The sequence below is a fragment of the Hypanus sabinus genome, chromosome 12, assembly GCF_030144855.1.
Source record: "Hypanus sabinus isolate sHypSab1 chromosome 12, sHypSab1.hap1, whole genome shotgun sequence".
Classification (NCBI taxonomy): Eukaryota; Metazoa; Chordata; class Chondrichthyes; order Myliobatiformes; family Dasyatidae; genus Hypanus; species Hypanus sabinus.
This window is the reverse complement of record NC_082717.1, coordinates 12,682,547-12,707,522: the sequence shown is the minus strand read 5'-3', so window position 1 is coordinate 12,707,522 and position 24,976 is coordinate 12,682,547. Positions and strand designations below refer to the sequence as shown.

Genomic DNA, 24,976 nt, shown 5'->3' with positions numbered 1-24,976 from the left:
CTACCCTCTGCTTTCTTCCTGTAAGAAACTTTCTTCCACTGATCCCATGCCTCATGACTTTCTGGATGAGTCTCTTGTGGGGGACCTTGTCAAATGCCTTGCTAAAATCCATGTAGACCACATCTACCGCCCTACCCTCACCAATTTCTTTTGTTACCTTTTCAAAAAACTCAATTAGGCTCGTGAGGCACGACCTTCCCTTCACAAAGCCATGTTGACTATCTTTGAGTAGACTGTACTTCTCCAAATCCTCATAGAGCCTATCCTTAAGAATTCTTTCCAATAGTTTGCAGACCACCAACGTAAGACTCACCGGTCTATAGTTCCCAAGATTCTCCCAATTACCTTTCTTAAACAAGGGAACTACGTTTGTCATTCTCCAATCATCCGGCTCCTCCCCTGCAGCCAAAGAGGATTCAAAGATCATAGCCACTGCTCCAGCGATCTCTTTTGCTCACAAAAGATCTTTTGCTATTTTGATCTCTCTGCTCACAGCAACCTGGGGTATATCACATCTGGCCCTGGGGACTTAGCAATCTTGATGTTTTTAAGAAGATCCAACACTTCTTCAATCTCCACATTGTCCAGCACACAGGCCTGTTCTATTTTGACCTCACCCTGATCAAGGTCCTTTTCACTTGTGAATACTGAAGCAAAATATTCATTTAGGACCTCCCCAACTGCCTCCAGGCACATGTTGCCTTCTTTATCCTTTAGCAACACCACCTTCATTCTTGTCATCCTTCTGTTCTTCACATACGCATAGAATGCCTAGGGGTTCTCCTTAATCCTACATGTCAAGGCCTTCTCATGCCTCCTTTGAGTTCTCCTTTCTTAAGCTCCTTCCTGGCTACCCTACATTTCTCATGAGCCCCTCCTGCTTCCTGCTTCTTATATCTAACATATGCTTCCTTCTTCCTTTTGACGAGTTGCCTCACGTGTTTCATCAGCTATGGTTTCCTTTTTTGTAGCATTTTTTCCTTGTCTCAGTGGGATAAACCTATTCTGAACCCAGCACAAGTGGTCCCTAAATTTCCTCCACATTACTTCTGTGTTTTCACCCTTGAACATCTGTTTCCAATTTGCTGTCGCTAGTTCCTGCCTTATCCCTTCAAAGTTAGCCCTTCCCCAGTTAAGCACGTTCCCATTTTGTCTGTTTTTATCCTTTTCCATAGCTATGCTGAAGCTAAGGGAATTGTGGTCACTCTCAGCAAAATGCTCCCCCACCAAGAGGTCTGTCACCTGACCAGGTTCATTACCCAGAACCAGATCCAGTATAGCCTCTCCTCTCGTCGGCCGGTCCACATACTGTGTCAGGAATCCTTCTTGAACACACCTGACAAATTCAGCCCCATCTACCCCCTTGCAGTCAGGAAGTGCCAGTCAATATGAGGGAAGTTGAAATCACCCATAACTACAACCCTGTAATTCCTGCACCATTCTAAAATCTGCCTGCTTATCTACTCCTCGGTGTCCCGAGGGCTATTTGGGGGCCTATATACTACTCCCAGAACAGTGATTGATCCCTTCCTATTTCTGACTTCCACCCACACCAACTCAGAGGACACTCCCTCTGCAGTGTCCTCCCTTTCTATAGCCGTGATACTATCCCTGACCAGTAATGCTACTCCCCTCCCCACTTTTCTACCTCCCATTCTATCCCTTTAAAAACACCTGAACCCCGGTACCTGCATCAGCAAATCCTGCCCTTCCTCCAGCCATGTTTCAGTAACAGCCACAACATCATAGTTCCACGTACTGATCCATGCTCTTTCATCCCTTTATCCGTTATACTCCTCGCATTGTAATAGACACATTTCAGCACCTCTAACTGGCTATATTTATGTTTTGTAGCCTGCCTGTCCTTCCTCACCAACTCGGAACACGTAGCATCATGCCCTTGTCCTTCTACCCTAATCTCTGCACTCACATTCTGATTCCCACCCCCCTGCCAAACTAGCTTAAACCCTCCCCAACAGCTCCAGCAAACCTGTCTGCCAGGATATTGGTCCCTTTCCAGTTCAGGTGCAGCCCGTCCTTTTTGTACAGGTCAGACCTTCCCCAGAAGAGATCCCAATGATCCAGAAATCTGAACCCCTGCCCCCTGCACCAACTCTTTAGCCACGCATTCATCTGCCATAACTTCCTGCTCCTACCCTCTTTGTCTCGCGGCACAGGCAGCAATCCCGAGATTACCACCCTTGAGGTCCTGCTTTTTAACTTCTTTCCTAACTCCCTATATTCCTTCTTCAGGACTTCATCCCTACTCCTATCTACGTCATTGGTCCCCACGTGGACCACGACATCTGGCTGCTCACCCTCTCTCCTGAGAATACCAAGAAGTCGACCTGAGATATCGCGGACCCTGGCACCAGGGAGGCAACAGACCATCTGGGATTCTCAATTTCTCCCACAGAACCTCTTATCTGTCCCCCTGACTATCGAATCCCCTATCACTACTGCTCTCCCCTTTTCCCTCCTTCCTTTCTGAGCTGAGGGTCCAGTCTCGGTACCAGAGGCTGACCTGAAGGCTAACCTTTAGGGTATCCTGCACAAGGACTCTCAAGTCCCTTTGCATCTCTGCATTTTGAATTCTCTCCCCATCCAAATAATAGTCTGCCCATTTATTTCTTCCACCAAAGTGCATGACCATACTCTTTCATTTGCCAATTCTTTGCCCATGCCCCTAAACTATCTAAGTCTCTCTGTTTCCTCAGAACTACCCAATCCTCCACCTATCTTTGTATCATCAGCAAATTTAGTCACAAATCCATTAATACCATAGTCCAAGTCATTGACATAGAGCGTAAAATTCAGCGATCCCAACACTGACCCCTGTGGAACTTCACTAGTAACCAGCAGCCAGCTAGAATAGGATCTTTTTATTTCCACTCTCTGTTTTCTGCTGACCAGTCAATGCTCCACCCATGTTAGTAACTTCCCTGTAATTCCATGGGCTCTTATTTTGCTAAGCAGCCTCATGTGTAGCACCTTGTCAAAGGCCTTCTGAAAATCCAAGTACACCAGACCTACTGCATCTTCTTTGTCTACCCTGCTTGTAATTTCCTCAAAGACTTATAGTAGGTTAGTCAAGCAGGATTTTCCTTTCAGGAAACTATGGTGGCTTTGGCTTATCTTGCCATGCACTTCCAGGTACTCCGTAATCTCATCCCTAAGAATTGATTCCAACAACTCCCTAACCACTGATGTCAGGCTAACAGGTCTATAGTTTCCTTTCTGCTGCCTCCCACCCTTCTTAAATAGTGGAGTAAGATTTACAATTTTCCTGTCATCTGGTACAATGCCAGAATCTATCGATTCTTGAAAGATCTTTGTTAATGCCTCTGCAATCTCTCCAGCTACTTCCTTCAGAACCCGAGGGTGCATTCCATCAGATGCAGGAGATTTATCCACCCTCAGACCATTAAGCTTCCTGAGCACCTTCTCAGTCATAATTTTCACTACACAAACTTCATTTCCCTGACACTCTTGAACGTCTGGTATACTGCAGATGTCTTCCATTGTGAAGACTTATGCAAAATACGCATTCAGTTCCTTTGCCATCTCTGTTTCTCTCATTACAGTATCTCCAGTGTCATTTTCCATTGGTCCTATATCTGCCTTCAACTCTCTTTTATTCTTTATATACTTAAAAAAGATTTCAGTACCTTGTTTGATATTAGTTGCCAGTTTCCTTTCATAATTCATCTTTTCCTTCCTAATGACCTTCTTAGTTTCCTTCTGCAAGTTTTTAAAAGCTTCCCAATCCTCTATCTTCTCACTAGCTTTGGCTTCCTTGCATGCCCTCTCTTTTGCTTTTATTTTGTCATTTGTCAGTTGTCAGCCACAGTAGTGTCCTTCTTCAATTCGAAAATTTCTTCTTATTTGGAATATATCTGTCTTGCACCTCCCTCATTTTTTTCAGAAACTCCAGCCATTACTGCTCTGCTGTCCTTCCTGCAAATGTCCCTTTCCAGTCAACCTTGGCCAGTTCCTCTCTCATGCTATTGTAATTTCCTTTATTCCACTGAAATACCGACACAATGGAATTTAGTTTCTCTGTCTCAAATTTCAAAGTGAACTTGATCATGTTGTGATTACTGTTCCCTAAGGGTTCCTTAACCTTAAGCTGTCTTATCACCTTCGGATCATTGCACAGCACCCAATCCAGCACAGCCGATCCCCTAGTGGGCTCAACAACAAAGACATTCAACAATTCTCTCTCTTGAGGTCCAGTACTGACCTGGTTTTCTGACACGCCTTTTCTAAGTCCTACTGTAATTTGTGATCCACATCCCAGCTGTTGTTTGGAAGTCTGTATACAACTGCCTTTAGGGTCCTTTTACCCTTGCCATTTCTTAACTCAACCCATAGAGATTCTACACCTTCTGATCCTATGTCATCCCTTTCTAATGATTTAATGTTATTTCCACCCCCTCTGCCTACTAACTTATCTTTCTGATACATCGTATACCCTTGGACTTTCAACCCCCAATAGCAGCCATCCTTTAGCCAAGTTTCAGAGATGGCAGTGCAGGTCAGAAATAATATCTCCTCCTCATTGATAACCAACACTGACACACCTCAAGCACATATGCCTAGGCCACGGCTCTACTCTTTCTACACTCATGGTTATGTGTCTTGGCACAGCTCATACACCATCTCCAAATTTGTCAATGATTCAACTATTGTTGGTAGAATTTGAGATGCTAATGAGGAGTAGAGGAGAGTGATAGATAACTGTTTGAGTGATGTTGCAGTCATTGCCAGTAAGACCAAGGAATTGATTGATTGTGGACTTCAGGAAGTAAAGTGAACACACACCAGTCCTCACTGTAGGATCAGCAGTGGAAAAGGTGAGCAGTTTCAAATTCCTGGGTGTCAACATCTCTGAGGATCTGTCACGGACCCCACATAAGAACTTAAGAAATAGGAGCAGGAATAGGCCATCTGGCCCATCAAGCCTGCCCCACCATTCAATAGGATCACGGTTGATCTGTCTGTAAACTCAGCTCCATCTACCTGCCTTTTCCCCATAACTCTTAATTCCCCTACTATGTAAAAATATAACTGTATCTTAAATATATTTAGTGAATAATTATCAACCGCTTCCCTGGACAGATAATTCCACAGATTCACCACTCTCTGGGAAAAACAATTTCTCCTCATCTCCATCCTAAATCTTCTCCCCTGAATCTTGAGGCAGCGTCCCCTAGTTCTAGTCTCATCTACCAATGGAAACAACTTTCCTACTTGTATCTTATCTATCCCTTTCAAAATGTTGTATGTTTCTATAAGATTCCCTCTCATTCTTCTGAACTCCAGAGAGAACAGTCCTAGGCGACTCAATCTCTCCTCATACGTTAACCTCTTCATCCCTGGAATCAACCTGGTGAACTTCCTCTGCACTGCCTCCAAAGCCAGTATATCCTTCCTCAAGTATGGAGACCAGAACTGCACACAGTACTCCAGGTGCAGCCTCACCAGTACCCTGTATAGTTGCAGCATGACCTCCCTGCTCTTGAATTCAATCCCTCTAGCAATGAAGGCCAACATTCTGTTTGCTTTCTTAATAACCTGTTGTACCTGCAAGCCAACTTTTTGAGATTCATGCACAAGCACTCCCAAGTCCCTCTGCACAACAGCACACTGCAATCTTTCACCATTTAAATAATAATCTGCTCTTCTATTATTCCTTCCAAAGTGGGCGATCTCACATTTACCAACGTTGTATTCGATCTGCCAGATCTTGGCCCACTCACTTAACCTATCTATATCCCTTTGCAGACTCTCCACATCCTCTATACAATTTGCTTTTCCGCTCAGTTTAGTGTCATTGGCAAATTTTTCTACACTACACTCAGTCCCTTCTTCCAAATCATCAATGTAAATGGTAAACAGCTGCGCCACCCCACTCACCACTGACTACCAACCAGAGAAACACCCTTTTATACCAACTCTCTGCCTTCTATTGGTTAACCAATCCATATCCATGCCAATGCATTTCCTCCAACTCCATGCATCCGTACCTTATTTATAAGTCTCTTGTGTGACACCTTATCGAATGCCTTCTGGAAACCCAAGTATATGACATCCACTTGTTCCCCTCTATCCAGTACACTCATTATGTCCTCAAAGAACTCCAGTAAGTTTGTCAAACAGGACCTGTCCTTTCTGAATCCATGCTGCATCTGTCTAATGGAACCACTCCTTTCTAAATGTTTTGCTATTTCTTCCTTAATGAGAGCTTCAAGCATTTTCTCAACAACAGATGTTAAGCTAACTGGCCTATAGTTGCCTACATCCTTTTAAAAAAAAGTGACATGACATTTGCTATCTTCCAATCCATTAGGAACTGCTCAGAGTCTGGAGAGTTTTGATAAATGATTACCAACGCATCTACTATAACCTCCGCCAATTACCTCAGTACCCTGGAATGTATCCCATCAAAACCAGGGTACTTATCAATCTTCAGACCCTCAAGTTTGCTCATCATTATCTCTTTAGTGACAGTGACTTTATTGAGGTCCTCACCTCCCATTTTGTCCATAACATCATTCTTTGGCATATTAGACGTGTCCAACACCGTGAAGACTGACACAAAATAGTCGTTCAATGCCTCAGCCATTTCCTTTTCACCCAATATCAATTTCCCCTTCTTGTCTTCCAAGTGACCTACGTTGACTGTAGCCACCCTTTTCCGCTTTATATATTTATAAAAACTTTTGCTATCTGTTTTTATATTTTGTGCTAATTTATTTTCATACTCTATCTTCCCTTCCCTTATTTCTTGTTTAGTTCTTTGTTGCTTTTTAAAGTTTTCCCAATCCTCCAGTCTCCCACTACTCTTTGTCACTTTGTACATATGAGCTTTTAATTTGATACTATCTTTTACTTCCTTAGACATATTGATGCAATTACAAAGTAGGTATATTTCATTAGGAGTTTGAGGAATATTGATATGACATCAAAGACTCTCGCAGAATTCTACAGTACACTATGGAGAGAATTCTAACTGGTGGCATCACCACTTGGTATGGAGGGGGGCATGGCACAGGATCGGAAGAAGCTGGAGAAAGTTGTAAATTCAGTTAGCTCCATCATGGGTACCAACCTCCCCAGCATTGAGGACACCTTCAAAAGGTGATGCCTCAAAAAGAGGGCATTAATCATTAAGGACTCTCATCAGTCAGGACATGCCCCTTTCTCATTGCCACTATCAAGGAAGAGGTACAGGAGCCTGAAGCCACACACTCAGTGTTTCAGAAACAACTTCTTCCCCTCCACCATTGAATTTCTAAATGAACAATGAATCCATGTAAACTAACTCACCATAGCTTTTATTGCTCTCTTTTGCACAACTTATTTAATTTGTATCTATATTTCCTATAGTAATTTGTAATATTTTTTATTGTACTCTGCTAGTGCTGCAAAACAACAAATTTCATGACGTGTCAATGATGTTAAACTTGATTCTGATCTCTGCATGCTTTTGTGCATTGAGTTACTGCCACATGATTGGCTGATTAGATATTTGCATTAACGTGCAGGTGTACAAGTTTGCCTAATAACAAATCTACTGAGAGTATTTTGAAATTTTTAGTAATTTTACATTTTTGCACTTTATTGCTCCTGCAAAACAACAAATTTCAGGTCATAGAAAGCAGTGATAAGAAGCTTTGATCCATTGGTATCATCTGCTACTCTATTTTCTTTTATTCTTTCCACTTTGCACAGTCGAAAACCTAAATATTATATCCGTGTGTCCAAATTCTCAAATGTTTGCTCACTGGTAGACATAATCGAGAGCTCCATTTCTTCATTAATACACCTTTGTCCTTGTATAGTTATACAGTTGATCTACTTTGTAGAAGTCTCCTTGTTCATGAGAAAGGACCTTGCTCCTTTCGATCATAAGGGCTTTGGGAGACTTGTCCTTCTGTAACGGAAAGATAACAATTAACCTGATTGCAGGTACTCTAATTTTCAAAATCTTGCTCTGTGACCAGCATCACTGCCGGCAGAAAGTCACCAAGCTCGGTCAGGGAGCGTGCAGGCTCAAATCGTTGTCAGGACCCTCTTACAAGGCAACAATTACACAAAAGTTCAGGAGACAGCATATCATGTTGATTATAAGTGCTGCCTTGTAAAATTCTGGATTTTACCAACAATCATGCTAATATTGAGTGGCGGGGTGAAGATTAGTCTCTACCAAAGGAGGGGTAAGGTGCTCCTTCCCTCCTCCAGCCTGCAAGTCACCCTTGGGGAAGATGTAGCACCTGCTTAGCACCCTTCCCCCATCTGATCAGTGTCAAGTGACACCATGGGAGCAGGGGGTGGATGGTTGTATGAATAGCTGGTGCGTATCACAAGTCCTGGTTATGTGACCACTGACGCCAGGCAGACAATCTCTGAAGAGTGTTGATAATGGCTGGGGTCACCCGTCTTGTAAAGGCACTGCCCAGAAGAAGGCAATGGCAAACATTTTCTGTAGGAAAATTTGCCAAGAACAATCATGGTCACAAAACAACAATCACCCATGTCATATTGCTCAGCACATAATGATAATGATGAAATCAATCTAAGTAGGAGGTGAGCAAGCGCAAAAGACAGCTTGCAGATGGTGAAATTGTCTATGTACATCAGTGAGACCTGATGCAGACTGGTGGACCACTTCAATGAGTGCGTTCACTCTGTCCACCCCAAAAGGCTGAATCTCCTGCTGAACACCCATTTCAGTGCCTTCAACCTGATTCTCTCACTTCCAATAATTTCTTCCCCCTTCCTCTTCTCTCTTTTCCATTCCTCTTTCTTGCTCCCTCTCTCACCCATTCATTCTCCTCACCTTCCCATTATCTCCTGCTGGCTTTTCTCATCCCTTCCATTCTGCCACGGTCAACTCTGCTCTCCTATTAGTTCTCGGTTTCTTTCTTCTTTACCTCTTCCACCTATCACCCCCCAGCCTCACACTTCATTCCCACCACCACCCCACCCACTCCACCCACATACCTTCCCCCTCACACATGGTCTCATCCATCACCTGCAGCAACACACACAAAATGTTGGAGGAACTCAGCAGGTCAAGCAGCATCTATGGAAAAGAGTAAACAGTCGATGCTTCAGGTCATGACCCTTCTTCGGGAACTGAAGAATGGTCTCAGCCTGAAAGGTCAACTGTTCACCCTTTTCCATAGATCTTGCCTGATCTGCTGAGTTCCTTCAGCATTTGGTGTGTGTTGCTTTGGATTTCCAGCATCTGCAGAATCTCTTGTGTTTGTGGGTTTGCTCAACCATCACCTGTCAGGTTGAACTCTTCCCCCTTCCTTCACCTTCTTATTCCAGCTTCTTCCCCCTTCCTTTCCAGTCCTAATAAAGAGTCTCAGCCCCAAATGTCAACTCTTTATTCCTTTCCATAGATCCTGTCTGATCTGCTGAGATTCCCCAGCTTTTTGTGTGTGTTGCTCAAGATCTGCAGAAGTGGAGTGAGTGACAAACCAAAGGAAGTTTCCGCCAGCAATGAGGGAGGGCAGACAGGGGAGGGAGGAAAGGATGATCAGGAGGTGAATGAAGAGTGGAAGAGATTTCATTGTCTTGGGACATGGGGGGCTTTTCGGCCCTTTGCATGCATGCTAGCTCACAAAATGATCCAACCTCCCCATTAATTTTGTTGTAACATTCTCTCCCTCATTCCCATCATCTCCCCCCACTCCCTCCCCCTCAAATTTCATCACTCACCTAGCACACTAGAAACAATTCACAGTGGCTAATTAATCAATCAGCATCTTTGGAAGGTGTTTTGAAACCAGAGCGCCCTGGGGAAATCCACATGCTGGCAAGAAGAATGTGCGAACTCCACACAGACAGCACCAAAGGCTTTAGTTCAAACACAGATGGCCCATAGCTTGTAAGGGTGTCCTGAAGAATGAAGTAAAGAAATAGAGTAAGACCATAAGACCCAGGAGTCAGAATTAGGCTATTTAGCCCATCAAGTCTGCTCTGCCATTCTATCATGGCTGGTTTATTATACCTCTCAACCTCATTCTCTTGTCTTCTCCCTGTAACCTTTGACGCCCATACTAATCTAGAACCTATCAACCTCTGCTTTAAATAGGCCCATTGACTTAGCCTTCACAGCCATCTACGTCAATGAATTCCACATATTCACCAAACTCTGGCCAAAGAAACTGCTCCTCATCTCTGTACTAAAAAGGCATCCCTTTTTGCTGAGGCTGTGTCCTCTGGTCCCAGAGTCTCCTGCCAGAGGAAACATCCTCTCCATGTCCACTCTATCTAGGTCTTTCAACACTCAATATGTTTCAATGAGATCTCCCCTTACTCTTCTAAATTCATGAAATATGTTACTTCCGTGAACCTCCTCTTAACTCCCTCCAATGCCAGCACACCCTTTGGGTGCAAAACTGCTCACAATAGTCCAAGTGTGGTTTGACCAATACTTTATAAAGCCTCAGCATTATATCCTTCATTTTACATTCAAGTCCTCTTGAAATGAATATTGACATGGCCTTCAGCGAGGGAGTTCAACACATTGGCAGCACAAAATATAATCAGATAAAGAGCATAATAATAAAAATACAATAAATATAAATATATTAGATAGCTTATATACATGGCTTGAATGCATGTCCATAAAGTGACACTAGTACATAAGGTGATTGATAGAAAATGATAATGTAGTGGTATGGAGGCTTGAGCTAGTGAATGGGGGTGTTGATCAACCTTACTGCTTGGGGAAAGTAACTGTTTTTGGGTCTGGTGGTCCTGGCATGGATGTTGTGTTGCCTCCTCCCGGGTGGGAGGAATCTTTCATGATGTTATTTGCCCTTTTCCAACACCCTTCTGTATAGATGTTCATGATGGCGGGTAGGCTGGGGCCAGTGAAGCACTGGGTGGTTTTGACCCATTGTAGAACTTTTTGTCCATCGCAGTGCAGTTTCTGTACCATGCAGTGATACAGCGTGTTCTGACGTTCTCTACTGCACATCTGTAGAATGATGCGGGTACAGATGTGCATAGTCCTCCTCAGAAAGTAGAGATGTTGGTGAACTTTCTTGACTGTGCAGAATGTGTTCTGGCACCTTGAGAGGTCGTAATGTGATGTGCACTTCCAGGAGTTTAAGACTGTTCGTAGAATCCACTGTAATGCTGTAAGAGGGATATGTGTGCTGCAAGTTCTCCTGAAACCGATAACCATTTCCTTTGTCTTGTTGACATTAAGGAAGAGGTTGTTTGCCTCGCACCAGGCCTCAAGTTCTTCAACCTCCTTTCTGTAGGCTGTCTCATGATTATTGGTGATGAACCCCACCGTTGTGTCATTGGTGAACTTGACAATGTAATTACTCGGGTGTTTGGTCATGCAGTCACATGTGAGCGGAGTGTACAACAGTGGGCTCAGCACACAGCCCCGGGGTTCACCTGAGTTTTGGACTTTGGGGAGGGAGGAGTGGTTATGCATCTTGACGACTTGAGGGTTATTGGTTGGGAAGTCGAACACCGTGTTGCACTGTGGCGTATTTAGACCAAGTTTATTTACCAAGGTCTGTGGGACAATGGACAATGGTGTTGAATGCCAAGCTGAAATCCATAAACAGCATTTTGACATAAGACAGATGGAGAGGGAGGAAATAACACAGTAGTATAAGGATTGGCTACCAATGGCGAGTGGAACAGACAATGGTGGATATCGCAAAAGAGGCGGTACAGCCCAGTCCATGACACACCAAGCCCTCCCTATCACTGAGCAGAGGTACAAAGAGCGCTACCACAAGAAAGCAGCATCTATTATCAAGGACCTGCACCATCCAGGCCATGCTTCCTTCTCTTTACTACCATTGGGCAAGAGGTACAGATGCCTTAGATCCGACGCCACCAGGTTCAGGAATAGTTATTATTCTATAAGCTCTTGAACCAGCAAGAATAACTTTACTCACCTCAATGCTGATCTGACTCTGTAACCTGCAGATTCACCTTCAAGCACTCTACACCTCATGTTCCTGGTATTATCTTGTCTTCGTTATTTGCACGACGCATCTTCTTTAGCACATTGATTGCTTGTCAGTCTTTGCTATCAATACTTTTTCATAAATCCTATTGTATTTCTTTATTTTCCTTTAAATGCCTGCAAGAAAATTAATCTCAAGGTAATATTTTTGTTTGGGATCAATAAAGTATCTATCTGTCTATATGGTGACATGAGCCCTGATGAAGGGTCTTGACCCAAAATGTCAACTGTTTATTCCTTTTCATAGAGTCTGCCTGACCTGCTGAGTTCCTCCAGTGTATTGTATGTGTTCCTTTGGATTTCCAGTGTCTGCAGAATCTCTTTTGTTTTATATGGTGACACTTTGATAATAAATTTACTTTGAACTTTGAACAATGGTGAGAAGGAGGTTGCCTGGGAGGTCAATTGAGCGTCAGAGAGTTTAGCAGCACACAACAGATGGCGAAGGCAAAACAAACCTGTCTTGAAAAACAGGAACATGTTAAAATTTAAACTCCTGGCGGCTTCTCTGGCACAGCAAGAGACATCTGCTCAATGTGGGATCCAAGGAATTAGCTCAGGGCCTTGTACTTTCCAGGAAGTTTCACAGTAGGAAAGAGAAAATACTGGGATAATTTCCCAACTCAAAGAATGCAGGTTTTCAATGACATTATACTAGATCTAGAAAAGAGGGAGAGTAGGTTTTTGTACACGCAGAGTAATGAGTGCGAGGAACGTGCTGCCAGGAATGGTGGTAGAGACAGATACATTGGGAATCTTTGAGAGATTCTTAGATAGTCACACAGATGAAAGAAAAGTGGAGGGTTATTTGGGAGGGAAATATTAGATTAACCTTTGTGTTTGTTAAAAGGTCAGCACAACTCCGTGAGCCAAAGGGCCTGTACTGTCCTGTAAAATTCTAGGGCGACTCAGTAGTATAATGGTTAGCAAAGTGCTTTACAGTACAAGTGACCCACGTTCAGTTCTTACCAAGGAGTTTGTACATCCTCCCCGTGACCATGTGGGTTTCCTCCAGCTGCTCCAGTTTCGTGTAACAGTCCAAAGACCTACTGGTTGGCAGGTTAATTGGTCATTGCAAATTGTCCTGTGCTTAGGCTAGGGTTAAATCGGGGATTGCTGGGTGGTGAGGCTTGAAGGACTGAAGGAGCCTGTGGTGTGCTGTATCTCAATAAATAAACAAACAAACAAACAAATAAATGCTCTTTGTTCTATGAAGATTTATTAAATTATCAAGACAGTAAATTTAAAACATAGAACACAGAACAGTACAACATAGGAACAGGCCCTGAGGAAGTAGAGGCATTGGTGACTTTCCTTGGCCACGGCATCAACGTGGTTGGACCAGGACAGCCTATTGATGTTTGCTCTTATTAATTGAAAATGACGGAATAAAGCCTGTTGCTAATTTTACAGTGTGAGATGAACACAGTGGCCTCTGGAATAGAGAAAGGTGCCAGGAAGATTCCCAGAAGTTGAGTTGGATGTTCCTCAGCAGATGGACTGGTATATGCAGCAAATGTTGGAGATGCTCTGAACTGCGTAAGGGTTGTGTGACAGAAGTACGCAGTTATGGCCCAAGTGCAGAGGGATAGACGTTGAAGTGGAAGAACAGGTCACCGACTTTTAAAGAGAACTGTGCAGAATTAAAGGAAAAACATTAAACGCTCGGCCAACAGGGCCATGCACTGAAACCTCTCAGATTGAAAGCTAACACTGACACTGCAGCTGGGAAGCAGTAACTTAATACTAAATGAATACCACGCCTTTACAGTGTCTATCGAAATGGTAGTCTTCTTTCCCAGAACGAGGGCAAAGGTAAACAGGGAGGGTAGACGTTGCTGTGATTTTGGTCAAGTCTTAACAAGACAGGAACAAGAGAAAGGGAGTTAAATGTCACAATGAAACATTAATGGGCATACTCATGAGTGTGATTGCCCAAGCTGTTCTACAGCCCACCTGCGAGGGCGCGCAGACACTGCAACAGAGTCCGTTGTTGGAACATCTTGAGAGTGCAGTCAGGATCCAAACTATATATAGCCTGATAACAACAGTAACTCAGGAGCAAGAGAAGGCCATGGGTGGACAGGAAGGAAGCCTGTTTCATCCAGCCAGCCAACAGCGAGTGCAGTTAGGGAATGTTTAGGAGGATTCACACGGTGATGGTTGAGGTCGGTGGGAGTGAGGGCAACGGGTAGAATGATAATGCAATGAAGGTCCATCTGCTAGGGAAGGTAGAGGTTGTCTCCACTAGGTGGAAAAGCAGGGAAACAGTGGTAGAGAAAAGAGGTGTGGCATAGTTAGGGTGGGTGGAGTATGCCAGTGGTGGGTGGGGTGCCAACATGGGTGGGGTGTCAGTATGGGTGCGGGTGTAAGTGGTGGGTGGGGTGCCAGTGTGGGTGGGGATGTCAGTGTGAGTGGGTGGGGTGTCAGTGTGGAGGAGTGTTAGTGGTAGGTGGGGTGTCAGCGGTGGTTGGGGTGTCAGTATGGGTGCGGGTGTTAGTGGTGGGTGGGGTGCCAGTGTGGGTGGGGATGTCAGTGTGAGTGGGTGGGGTGTCAGCGGTGGTTGGGGTGTTAGTGGTGGGTGGGGTATCAGTGGTGGGTGGTGGTGTCAGTGGTGGGTGGGGATGTCAGTGTGGGTGGGTGGGGTGTCAGTGTGAGTGGTTGGGGTGTCAGTGGTGGGTGGGGTGTCAGTGTGAGTGGGGTGTCAGTGTGGGGGGGTGTTAGTGGTGGATGGGGATGTCAGTGTGGGTGGGTGGGGTGTCAGTGTGGGGGGTGTCAGTGTTGGTGGGGAAGTCAATGTGAGTGGGTGGGGTGTCAGTGTGAGTGGGTGGGGTGTCAATGTGAGTGGGTGGGGTGTCAGTGGTGGGTGGGGTGTCAGTGTGAGTGGGGTGTCAGTGTGGGTGGGGTGTTAGTGGTGGATGGGGATGTCAGTGTGGGTGGGTGTGGTGTCAGTGTGTGTGATTGGGGTGTCAGTGTGAGTGGTTGGGGTGTCAGTGTGGGTGGGTGGGGTGTCAGTGTGGGGGTGTCAGTGTTGGTGGGGAAGTCAATGTGAGTGGGTGGGGTGTCAGTGTGAGTGGGTGGGGTGTCAATGTGAGTGGGTGGGGTGTCAGTGTGAGTGGGGTGTCAGTGTGGGGGGGGTGTTAGTGGTGGATGGGGATGTCAGTGTGGGTGGGTGTGGTGTCAGTGTGAGTGATTGGGGTGTCAGTGTGAGTGGTTGGGGTGTCAGTGTGGGTGGGTGGGGTGTCAATGTGAGTGGGTGGGGTGTCAGTGGTGGGTGGGGTGTCAGTGTGAGTGGGGTGTCAGTGTGGGGGGGGGTGTTAGTGGTGGATGGGGATGTCAGTGTGGGTGGGTGTGGTGTCAGTGTGAGTGATTGGGGTGTCAGTGTGAGTGGTTGGGGTGTCAGTGTGGGTGGGTGGGGTGTCAGTGTGGGGGGTGTCAGTGTTGGTGGGGAAGTCAATGTGAGTGGGTGGGGTGTCAGTGTGAGTGGGTGGGGTGTCAATGTGAGTGGGTGGGGTGTCAGTGGTGGGTGGGGTGTCAGTGTGGGTGGGTGGGGTGTCAGTGTGAGTGATTGGGGTGTCAGTGTTGGTGGGGAAGAGTGTGGGTGGGTGGGGTGTCAGTGTGAGCGGGTGGGGTGTCAGTGTGGCTGGGGAAGTCAGTGTGGGTGGGTGGGGTGTCAGTGTGGGTGGGTGGGGTGTCAGTGTTGGTGGGGAAGTCAATGTGAGTGGGTGGGGTGTCAGTGGTGGGTGGGGTGTCAGTGTAGGGGGGTGTTAGTGGTGGATGGGGATGTCAGTGTGGGTGGGTGTGGTGTCAGTGTGAGTGATTGGGGTGTCAGTGTTGGTGGGGAAGTCAGTGTGGGTGGGTGGGGTGTCAGTGTGAGCGGGTGGGGTGTCAGTGTGGCTGGGGAAGTCAGTGTGGGTGGGTGGGGTGTCAATGTGAGTGGGTGGGGTGTCAGTGGTGGGTGGGGTGTCAGTGTGGGGGGTGTTAGTTGTGGGTGGGGAAGTCAATGTGAGTGGGTGGGGTGTCAGTGTGAGTGGTTGGGGTGTCAGTGGTGGGTGGGGTGTCAGTGTGAGTGGGGTGTCAGTGTGGGTGGGTGGGGTGTCAGTGTGGGGGGTGTCAGTGTTGGTGGGGAAGTCAATGTGAGTGGGTGGGGTGTCAGTGTGAGTGGGTGGGGTGTCAATGTGAGTGGGTGGGGTGTCAGTGGTGGGTGGGGTGTCAGTGTGAGCGGGTGGGGTGTCAGTGTGGCTGGGGAAGTCAATGTGAGTGGGTGGGGTGTCAATGTGAGTGGGTGGGGTGTCAGTGGTGGGTGGGGTGTCAGTGTGAGCGGGTGGGGTGTCAGTGTGGCTGGGGAAGTCAATGTGAGTGGGTGGGGTGTCAGTGGTGGGTGGGGTGTCAGTGTAGGGGGGGTGTTAGTGGTGGATGGGGATGTCAGTATGGGTGGGTGTGATGTCAGTGTTGGTGGGGAAGTCAATGTGAGTGGGTGGGGTGTCAGTGTAGGGGGGGTGTTAGTGGTGGATGGGGATGTCAGTGTGGGTGGGTGTGGTGTCAGTGTGAGTGATTGGGGTGTCAGTGTGGCTGGGGAAGTCAGTGTGGGTGGGTGGGGTGTCAGTGTGAGCGGGTGGGGTGTCAGTGTGGCTGGGGAAGTCAGTGTGGGTGGGTGGGGTGTCAGTGTTGGTGGGGAAGTCAATGTGAGTGGGTGGGGTGTCAGTGGTGGGTGGGGTGTCAGTGTAGGGGGGTGTTAGTGGTGGATGGGGATGTCAGTGTGGGTGGGTGTGGTGTCAGTGTGAGTGATTGGGGTGTCAGTGTTGGTGGGGAAGTCAGTGTGGGTGGGTGGGGTGTCAGTGTGGGTGGGTGGGATTTTGTGTGATGAGTGGAATCTGTCCATATTGGTTGGATGTGATGACACCATACGACACCAACAGTTCCGCAACCTACTGAAACCCCCACCCGCTCATCACTGACACCTCATAGAGTCATAGACATTACAGGACAGGAACAGTCCCATCGGCCCATCTAGTCTGTGCCAATCCATTTAAACTACCTACTCCCGTCGACCTATACCTGGACCACAGTCCTCCATTCCACTATCATCCATGTACCTATCCAAACTTCTTATAAACATTGAATATGAGATTCCATGCTCCACTTGGGCTTGAAGCTCGTTCCACACTCTCGCCACCCTCTGAGTGAAGAAGTTTCCCCTCATGTTAACCTTAAACATTTCTCCTTTCACCCTTAACCCTGATCCACCCAACCTCAGAGGAAAAAGCCTGCTTGTATTTACTGTATCTATATCTCCATTCAATACTGACAGATATTCCTGCCCCACTGACAGATATCCCAATTCCCCTCTGCCGTGACTCTGCGTCCATAAACAGATGGTAAACAACACCACTTGCAGGATAAACCGTCTCCTTCTTGCTCCCAACTCACAGTCACCTGCCCCCCCACCACCATTCCTCCCATCCCAACCAGTCAAGAATAAAAATCTCTCTTTGTTAGCCTATCAGTCCCACTACATCATGTGGCTCGAACTGGTGCCAAAACTCCAGGGAACTTCAATAAAAAAAGGCAGCACCGCTTGTTAACTTAGTTCTGAGATGTCCATTGATTGGATTTAGTCCAGAGGGTGATAATGCTTTGACCCTGTGTCCAGTTTTAGTTGGATTTAAACCATCTGTAACAGTGCAAAGCTGTTTACCTGGGAGACAGAAGTAATTAGCAGGGAGGGCTGGTTTGCTGATGTCAGACAGGCAACACCACTTGATGCTTCAGTACACAGTGTTCCAGCACTTTTCAGCAGCCATCATTCAGAGCTTCTTAATATTAAGAATAGTCTGGGGTGGAGTGAACAGAGGAGAATGAGAGACATATGCACACAGGAGAGAGGAGAGATTTTATATATATACTTACACACACACACACACACACACACACACACACACACACACACACACACACACACACACAGACACACACACACACACACACACACACACACACACACAGACAGACACACACACACACACACACACACACAGACACACACACACACAGACACACACACACACACACACACACACACACACACACAGACACACACACACACACACACACAGACACACACACACACACACACACACACACACACACACACACACACACACACACAGACACACACACACACACACACACGCGCACACGCACCATCATCCCCTCAAAACTAATCGGTAAACTCCAAGACCTGGGCCTCATAACTCCCTCGTGCAACTGGATCCTGGATTTCCTCACACACGCAGGCAGAAACCACCAAACAGTGTGACCAATGACATCTTTCAGACAGTTCACAAAACTACTTCTTCTTTCAACTGATTCTTCTACTAAGCTGCGTGCGATTGGAACCTGTGATTTACATTTTGATCGTGTTTTTTTGTGCTGATTGAGTGAGCTGGAGCTTTGCTGTCCCCGAGGCAGTTTGGTAAGGTTTGGAGTGGGGTGTGTGGCCTGGAGACAGGGCACGAGTCCACGATCAACTCCATTTCTCACCTATCTTGATACTAATTAGAGTGTCCAGCAAGACTAAAATCAATTCTAATTTCCATTAATGCCCCTCCTCCCCTTCTTACCCCATCCCTGACATATTTAGTTGTTTTTTTCTCTCTCTGCGCATCACTGCCTGTTCTCCATCTCCCTCTGATGCTTCCCCTCCTCCTTTCTTTCTCCCAGGGCCTCCCGTCCCATGATCCTTTCCCTTCTCCAGCTCTGTATCACTTTCACCAATCACCTTTCCAGCTCTTAGCTTCACCCCACCCCCTCCGGTCTTCTCCGATCATTTCGCATTTCCCCCTCCCCCCACTACTTTCAAATCTCTTACTATCTTTCCTTTCAGTTAGCCCTGACGAAGGGTCTCCGCCCGAAATGTCGACAGTGTTTCTTCCTATAGATGCCCCCTGGCCTGCTGCGTTCCACCAGCATTTTGTGTGTGTTGTTTGAATTTCCAGCATCTGCAGATTTCCTCGTGAAGACTAAAATCAAACTAGGTTGAGAGTGGAAAGCGAGTGGGTGTTCGACACTGTATGCCTGTGTTTGACTGGTCTCCCTCTCCCTCTTGCTCACTCCGCTGGAGGTAGCTGAGGATGCTTCTGAAGTCACGGTAAGGGTCACGAGTTTCATCCGAAAGTGCACCGAGGCTGTTGTCCCACAGAAATCGGTCAGGGTCTTTCCAAACCAGAAACTCCAGATCAACAGTTCTACGTGAGCAGCACTTACGACGTGAGACGGAGCTTACATCGCCGGTAATCAGCAGGAGCTCAAGAAATGCAGCCTCGATCTGTGAAATGTCATCAAGGCAGTGAAACATCAATACAGAGACAAGATCCAGCCACAACTCTCCACCAGCAACACATGCAGCTTATGACAAGGTCTGCACACCATCGCAGACTTCAAAGCTAATCGCAGCGGAGTTTCCAACATCGCTGCCTCTCTCCCAGATGAGCTAAATCTTTTTCACGCGCGATTCGATGACGCCAATACTGAGCCCCTGAGGAGATCTGCAGACGATGCGACCAGCAGCTTGGTCATCTCTGAGGACTAAGTACGCAGGTGTTTCCAACGGGCGGACAGCACGAGGCTGCGGGACCGGACGGCATCCCAGGGCGGGTACTCAGGATGTGTGCGGCACAACTGGCAGGTGTGTTCACAGACATTTTTAATCTCTCTCTCTCCCCGTGTAGAGTGCCCTCCTGCTTCAAAACATCCACCATTGCTCCTGTACCTAAGAAGACCAAAGTAACATGTCTGAACGACTGGTGTCCTGTTGCACTCACCTCAATAAGAAGCAAAGGCTTTGAGAGGCTGGTCAAGGACTACATCTGCACCCACACTGGACCCCCTACAATTCACCAACTGTCATAACCGATCAACAGACAACGCAATAGTCACAGCTCTACACACTGTCCTTAAACACTTAGAGAAGAGGGACGCTAATGTGAGAATGTTCCTCTTGGACTACAGTTCAGCATTCAACGCCATAATTCCCATCAGGCTCGACAAAATGTAGCTGGATCCTGGACTTCCTGTCAGATTTTTGACAGGTGGTAAGAGTGGGATCCCTCACCTCGACACTCAAAACGGATGCCCCTCAGGGCTGCGTACTGAGCCCACTCCTCTACTGTCTGTATATCCATGACTGTGTTGCCATCCACACTTCCAATCTGCTAATTAAATTTGTCGACGACACTACATTGATTGGCCTGATCTGAAATAATAATGAGGCAGTCTACAGAGAGGAAGTCATCACCCTGACACAGTGGTGTCAAGAAAACAACCTCTCCCTCAATGTCGCAAAAACAAAGGAGCTGGTTGTGGATTACAGGAGGACTGGAGACAGGCTAACCCCCTATAGACATCAATAGATATGGTGTTGAGAGAGTGAACAACTTTAAGTTCCTTGGCATAAACATCACCGAGGATCTCACGTGGTCTGTACATACCGGCTGTGAGGTGAAAAGGACACAACAGTACCTCTTTCACCTTAGACGGTAGAAGAAGTTTGGTATGGCCCCCCATATTCTAAGAACTTTCTGTAGGATCACATGACTGGCTGTATGACTGGCTGGTATGGGAACTGTACTTCCCTTAATCGCAGGACTCTGCAGAGAGTGGTGCGAACTTCCCACTGTTCAGGACATTGACAAAGTCAGGTGTGTAAAAAGGGCCCAAATCACCCCAACCACAAACTAATCCAGCTGCTGCCATCCGGGAAACGGTACCGCAGCATAAAAGCCAGGACCAACAGGCCCGGAACAGCTTCTTCCACCAGGCCATCAGACTGATTAATTCATGCTGATGCAACTGTAATGTTATATCGACTATCTTGTTGTACATAATATTTATTATAAATCACTATAATTGCACATTGCACATTTGAACGGAGACGTAACATAAAGACTTTTACTTCTTGTGTATATGAAGGATGTTAGTAATAAAGTCAATTCAATTCATTTCAAGTCTGGAATCTTGGTTTGATCAAAGCAGTTTGTGGATTGGACTCATGGTTTCTGATTTCTAGCTACTCCTTTTCTATTGCTATTTTGTGTGGTTTTGATTGGGGAGGACTGACTCACAGGAACGTGGAGCTTAGAAAAATAGAGGGCTATGGGTAACCCTAGTAATTTCTAAGGTAGGGACATGTTTGGCACAGCTTTGTGGGCTGAAGGGCCTGTATTGTGCTGTAAGTTTTCTATGTTGCTATGTTCTATGACACTGTGGTTTGATGTACAATATTCCGCTTGTTATTTGCTTGGTTTTTACTCTTTGCGTAATTTATTCTTTTCTCCGTGTTAGGTGTTTGATATTTTCTTTCAATGGGTTCCACGGTATTTCAACAACACAAGAAAACCTGCAGATGTTGGAAATCCAAGGCAACACACACAAAGGGCTGGAGGAACTCAGGGGGTCAGGCACCATCAATGGTTAAGAGTAAACAGCCGACATTTCAGGCTGAGACCCTATGTCCTGCAGAAGGGTCTCTGCCCAAAACATTGACTGCTTACTGTTTTCCATAGATGCCACCAGGCCAGCAGCATTCCTCCAGCATTTTGTATGTGTTGCTTTCCATGGTGTGTCTTTGTTTCCTGTCTGCCTGCGGGAAGACAAATCTCAGGCTTGTATACTGCATGCACACTTTGGTAATAAATGCACTTTGGATCTTTGAATATACACATATGCACTCAGTGACCATTTTATTAGGCATGCCTGCACACCTGCTTGTTAATGCAAATATCTAATCAGCCAATCATGTGGCAGCAACTCAATGCATAACAGCATGCGGACATGGTCAAGAGCTTCATTTGCTCAGACCAAACATCAGATTGGGGAAGAAATGTTACCTAGGCGTCTTTGTCTGTGGAATGATTGTTGGTGCCTCAAAGGGTGGTCTGAGAATCTCATAAACTGCTGATCTCCTGGGATTTTCACACACAACAGTCTCTAGAGTTTACAGAAAATGGTGTGAAAAACAAAAAAACATCCTGTCAAGCTGACAAGGAAGGTGACAGTAACTCAAATATTGATAATACAACAGTGGTGTGCAGAAGATATATATATGGATTACTCCCTGTGCCACGGACTAGTGCAGGTAAAACTGGGATGATCGCCTGTATGAATGAGTGGCTGAGAAGCTGGTGCAGGGGACAGTGTTTCAAGTTCTTGGATCATTGGAATCTTTTCTGGGGAAGGGGTGACCTGTACAAAAGATTCGGGTTGCACCTGAACTGGAGGGGAACCAATATCCTGGCTGGGTAGTTTGCTAATGTCATTTAGGAGAGTTTAAACCAGTTTTGCAGGGGGCTGGGAACCAGAGCCCCAGATCAGTAAGGGAAGGATCGGATCAGAATGTAGAGACCAGGAAAAGTTTTGAAAGGCGAAACTGAAATAACAGGTAGGATGGGTATGATAATTTGAGGTGAGTATATTTTAATACTAGAAGTATTATGAGTAAAGATGATGACTTTAAAGCATGGATCTGAACATAGAACTATGATGTTGTAGCCATTATTGAAATATGGCTGAGAGAGGAGCAGGAATGAGTGGTTAATATATCAGGTTTTCAAAGTTTTAGAAAAGATGGAGGAGGAGGTAAAAGAGGGGGTGGAGTTGCACTACTAATCAGGGACAATATCACAACTGCACTCTTTGGAGACATAATAGAGGGGTCAGACACTGTCCATTTAGGTGGAAGGGTGCACTATAATAGCCACTGGGATACTGAGGAATCAGATCTGTAATCAGATTAAGGAAATGTGTAAAATAATAGGGTTGTGTCATGGGGGATTTCAACTTCTCAAGTATAGACAATAGACAATAGGTGCAGAAGTAGACCATTTGACCCCTTGAGCCTGCACCGCCAATCTGAGATCATGGCTGATCAATTACCATCAATACCCGGTTCCTGCCTTGTCCCCATATCCCTTGATTCCCCTATCCATAAGATACCTATCTAGCTCCTTCTTGAAAGCATCCAGAGAATTGGCCTCCACTACCTTCTGAGGCAGTGCATTCCACACCCCCACAGCTCTCTGGGAGAAGAAGTATTTCCTTAACTCTGTCCTAAATGACCTACCCCTTATTCTCAAACCATGCCCTCTGGTACTGGACTCTCCCAGCATCTGGAACATATTTCCTGCCTCTATCTAGTCCAATTCCTTAGTAATCTTATATGTTTCAATCAGATCCCCTCTCAATCTCCTTAATTCCAGCGTGTACAAGCCCAGTCTCTCTAACCTCTCTGCATAAGACAGTCCAGACATCCCAGGAATTAACCCCGTGAATCTACGCTGCACTTCCTCTACAGCCAGGATGTCCTTCCTTAACCCTGGAGACCAAAACTGTACACAATACTCCAGGTGTGGTCTCACCAGGGCTCTGTACAAATGCAAGAGGATTTCCTTGCTCTTGTACTCAATTCCCTTTGTAATAAAGACCAACATTCCATTAGCCTTCTTCACTGCCTGCTGCACTTGCACATTCACCTTCAGTGACTGATGAACAAGGACTCCGAGATCTCTTTGTATTTCTTCCTTACCCAACCCTACACCGTTCAGATAATAATCTGCCTTCCTGTTCTTACTCCCAAAGTGGATAACCTCACACTTATTCACATTAAACGCCATCTGCCAAGTATCTGCCTACTCACTCAGCCTATCCAAGTCACCCTGAATTCTCCTAACATCTTCATCACACGTCACACTGCCACCCAGCTTAGTATCATCAGCAAATTTGCTGATGTTATTTTCTATGCCTTCATCCAAATTGTTAACGTAAGTGGTAAACAGCTGTGGTCCTAATACCGAGCCCTGTAGCACCCCACTAGTCACCACCTGCCATTCTGAGAAACACCCATTCACCGCTATCCTTTGCTTTCTATCTGCCAACCAGTTTTCTATCCATGCCAATGCCTGAGCTTTGATTTTACCCACCAATCTTCTTTGTGGGACCTTATCAAATGCCTTCTGAAAATTCTATAACTGAGACCTTCTTAGTGTAAGCAAGTTAGATGGGGCTAAATTTGTTAAGTGTATCCAGGAAGATTTCTTAAGTCGATATGTGGACAGTCCAATGAGAGGAGAGGCCATACTGGACCTGGTGTTGGGTAATGAGCATGGCCAGGTGACTGATCTTTCAGAGGGTGAACAATTAGGGAACAGTGTGCACAACTTCTTATCTTTCAGGATCGCTCTCAATAAGAATAGGCATGGTCCTTATGAGAGAGTTTTAAATTGGAGTTGGGCAAATTATGAGGGCATTAGGCAGGAACTAAGTAATGTTAATTGGGAACACTTCTTTTTCTGGCAAGCCCACATCAGACATGTAGAGGGTGTTTAAAGATCAATTGAACAGAGTACAGGAGAGGTATGTTCCTGGTAGCAGGAAGAATAGGGATGGAAAGATTAGAGAACCTTGGATGTCCAGAGAGGTGATGGATTTAGTCAAGACGAAAAAGGAAAAATATGTAAATCTTCAGAAGTTAGGATCAAACAAAGTAGGAGGAGTATAAAGAAGCCAGAAAAGAAGTAAAGAAGGGAACACACTCAAAACGTTGGAGGAACCCTTCTCGTACCAAAACATCAACTGTATCGATGACAAGGTCCTAAATGGTGTTACAGAGCAAAGCAATCTTGGGATCCAAGTTCATAGCTTGCTGAAAGCAGCTAAACATCTGCTGCCTTGTGGTTATACCCATTCATGGGGAAGGCTTCAGGAATAACTTCTGAGGAAAAATATGGAGCTGGAGACCTTAAGGCAGTCCTACATTGAGATTAATGCTGACTGGCAAATCCTGTGATGCCACTGTTGCCAAACTCTATCACTCTCTGCCGTTCCTTTGGATTCCTGTGTGGAGATGGGGAGCCTGCTGCATGGACAATAGCTTGCTCTCCATATTGTACTGCCCTGGTTTGC

General features: G+C 46.0%; 2 protein-coding genes across 27 annotated transcripts in view; one reads left to right on the top strand and one right to left on the bottom strand.

The window, feature by feature from the left end:
• The window catches only part of LOC132402627 (uncharacterized), a 381,320-nt gene that overhangs the window by 133,594 nt on the left and 222,750 nt on the right, over positions 1 to 24,976 (top strand). The gene's annotated exons all lie outside the window — the stretch shown is intronic.
• On the bottom strand, positions 5,798 to 22,991 carry LOC132402625 (uncharacterized). 8 transcript variants are annotated; one of them, XR_009514982.1, is made up of 4 exons: positions 17,718 to 22,991; positions 11,949 to 13,177; positions 9,736 to 9,915; positions 5,798 to 7,939 (listed from the first exon to the last, which is right to left on the bottom strand). XR_009514982.1 is itself a non-coding variant. In XM_059985542.1 (2 exons), the coding sequence occupies exon 2, from the start codon at positions 11,729 to 11,731 to the stop codon at positions 10,739 to 10,741; it is 993 nt and encodes a 330-aa protein (XP_059841525.1). In that variant the 5' UTR covers positions 11,732 to 13,177; positions 17,718 to 22,991; the 3' UTR covers positions 9,175 to 10,738. The 8 variants fall into 8 exon arrangements, 1 of the variants encoding a protein (XP_059841525.1); XR_009514979.1 differs by having other exon boundaries at positions 9,736 to 12,136; positions 12,989 to 13,177; XR_009514978.1 differs by having other exon boundaries at positions 9,736 to 13,177; positions 17,718 to 17,853; positions 18,261 to 22,991.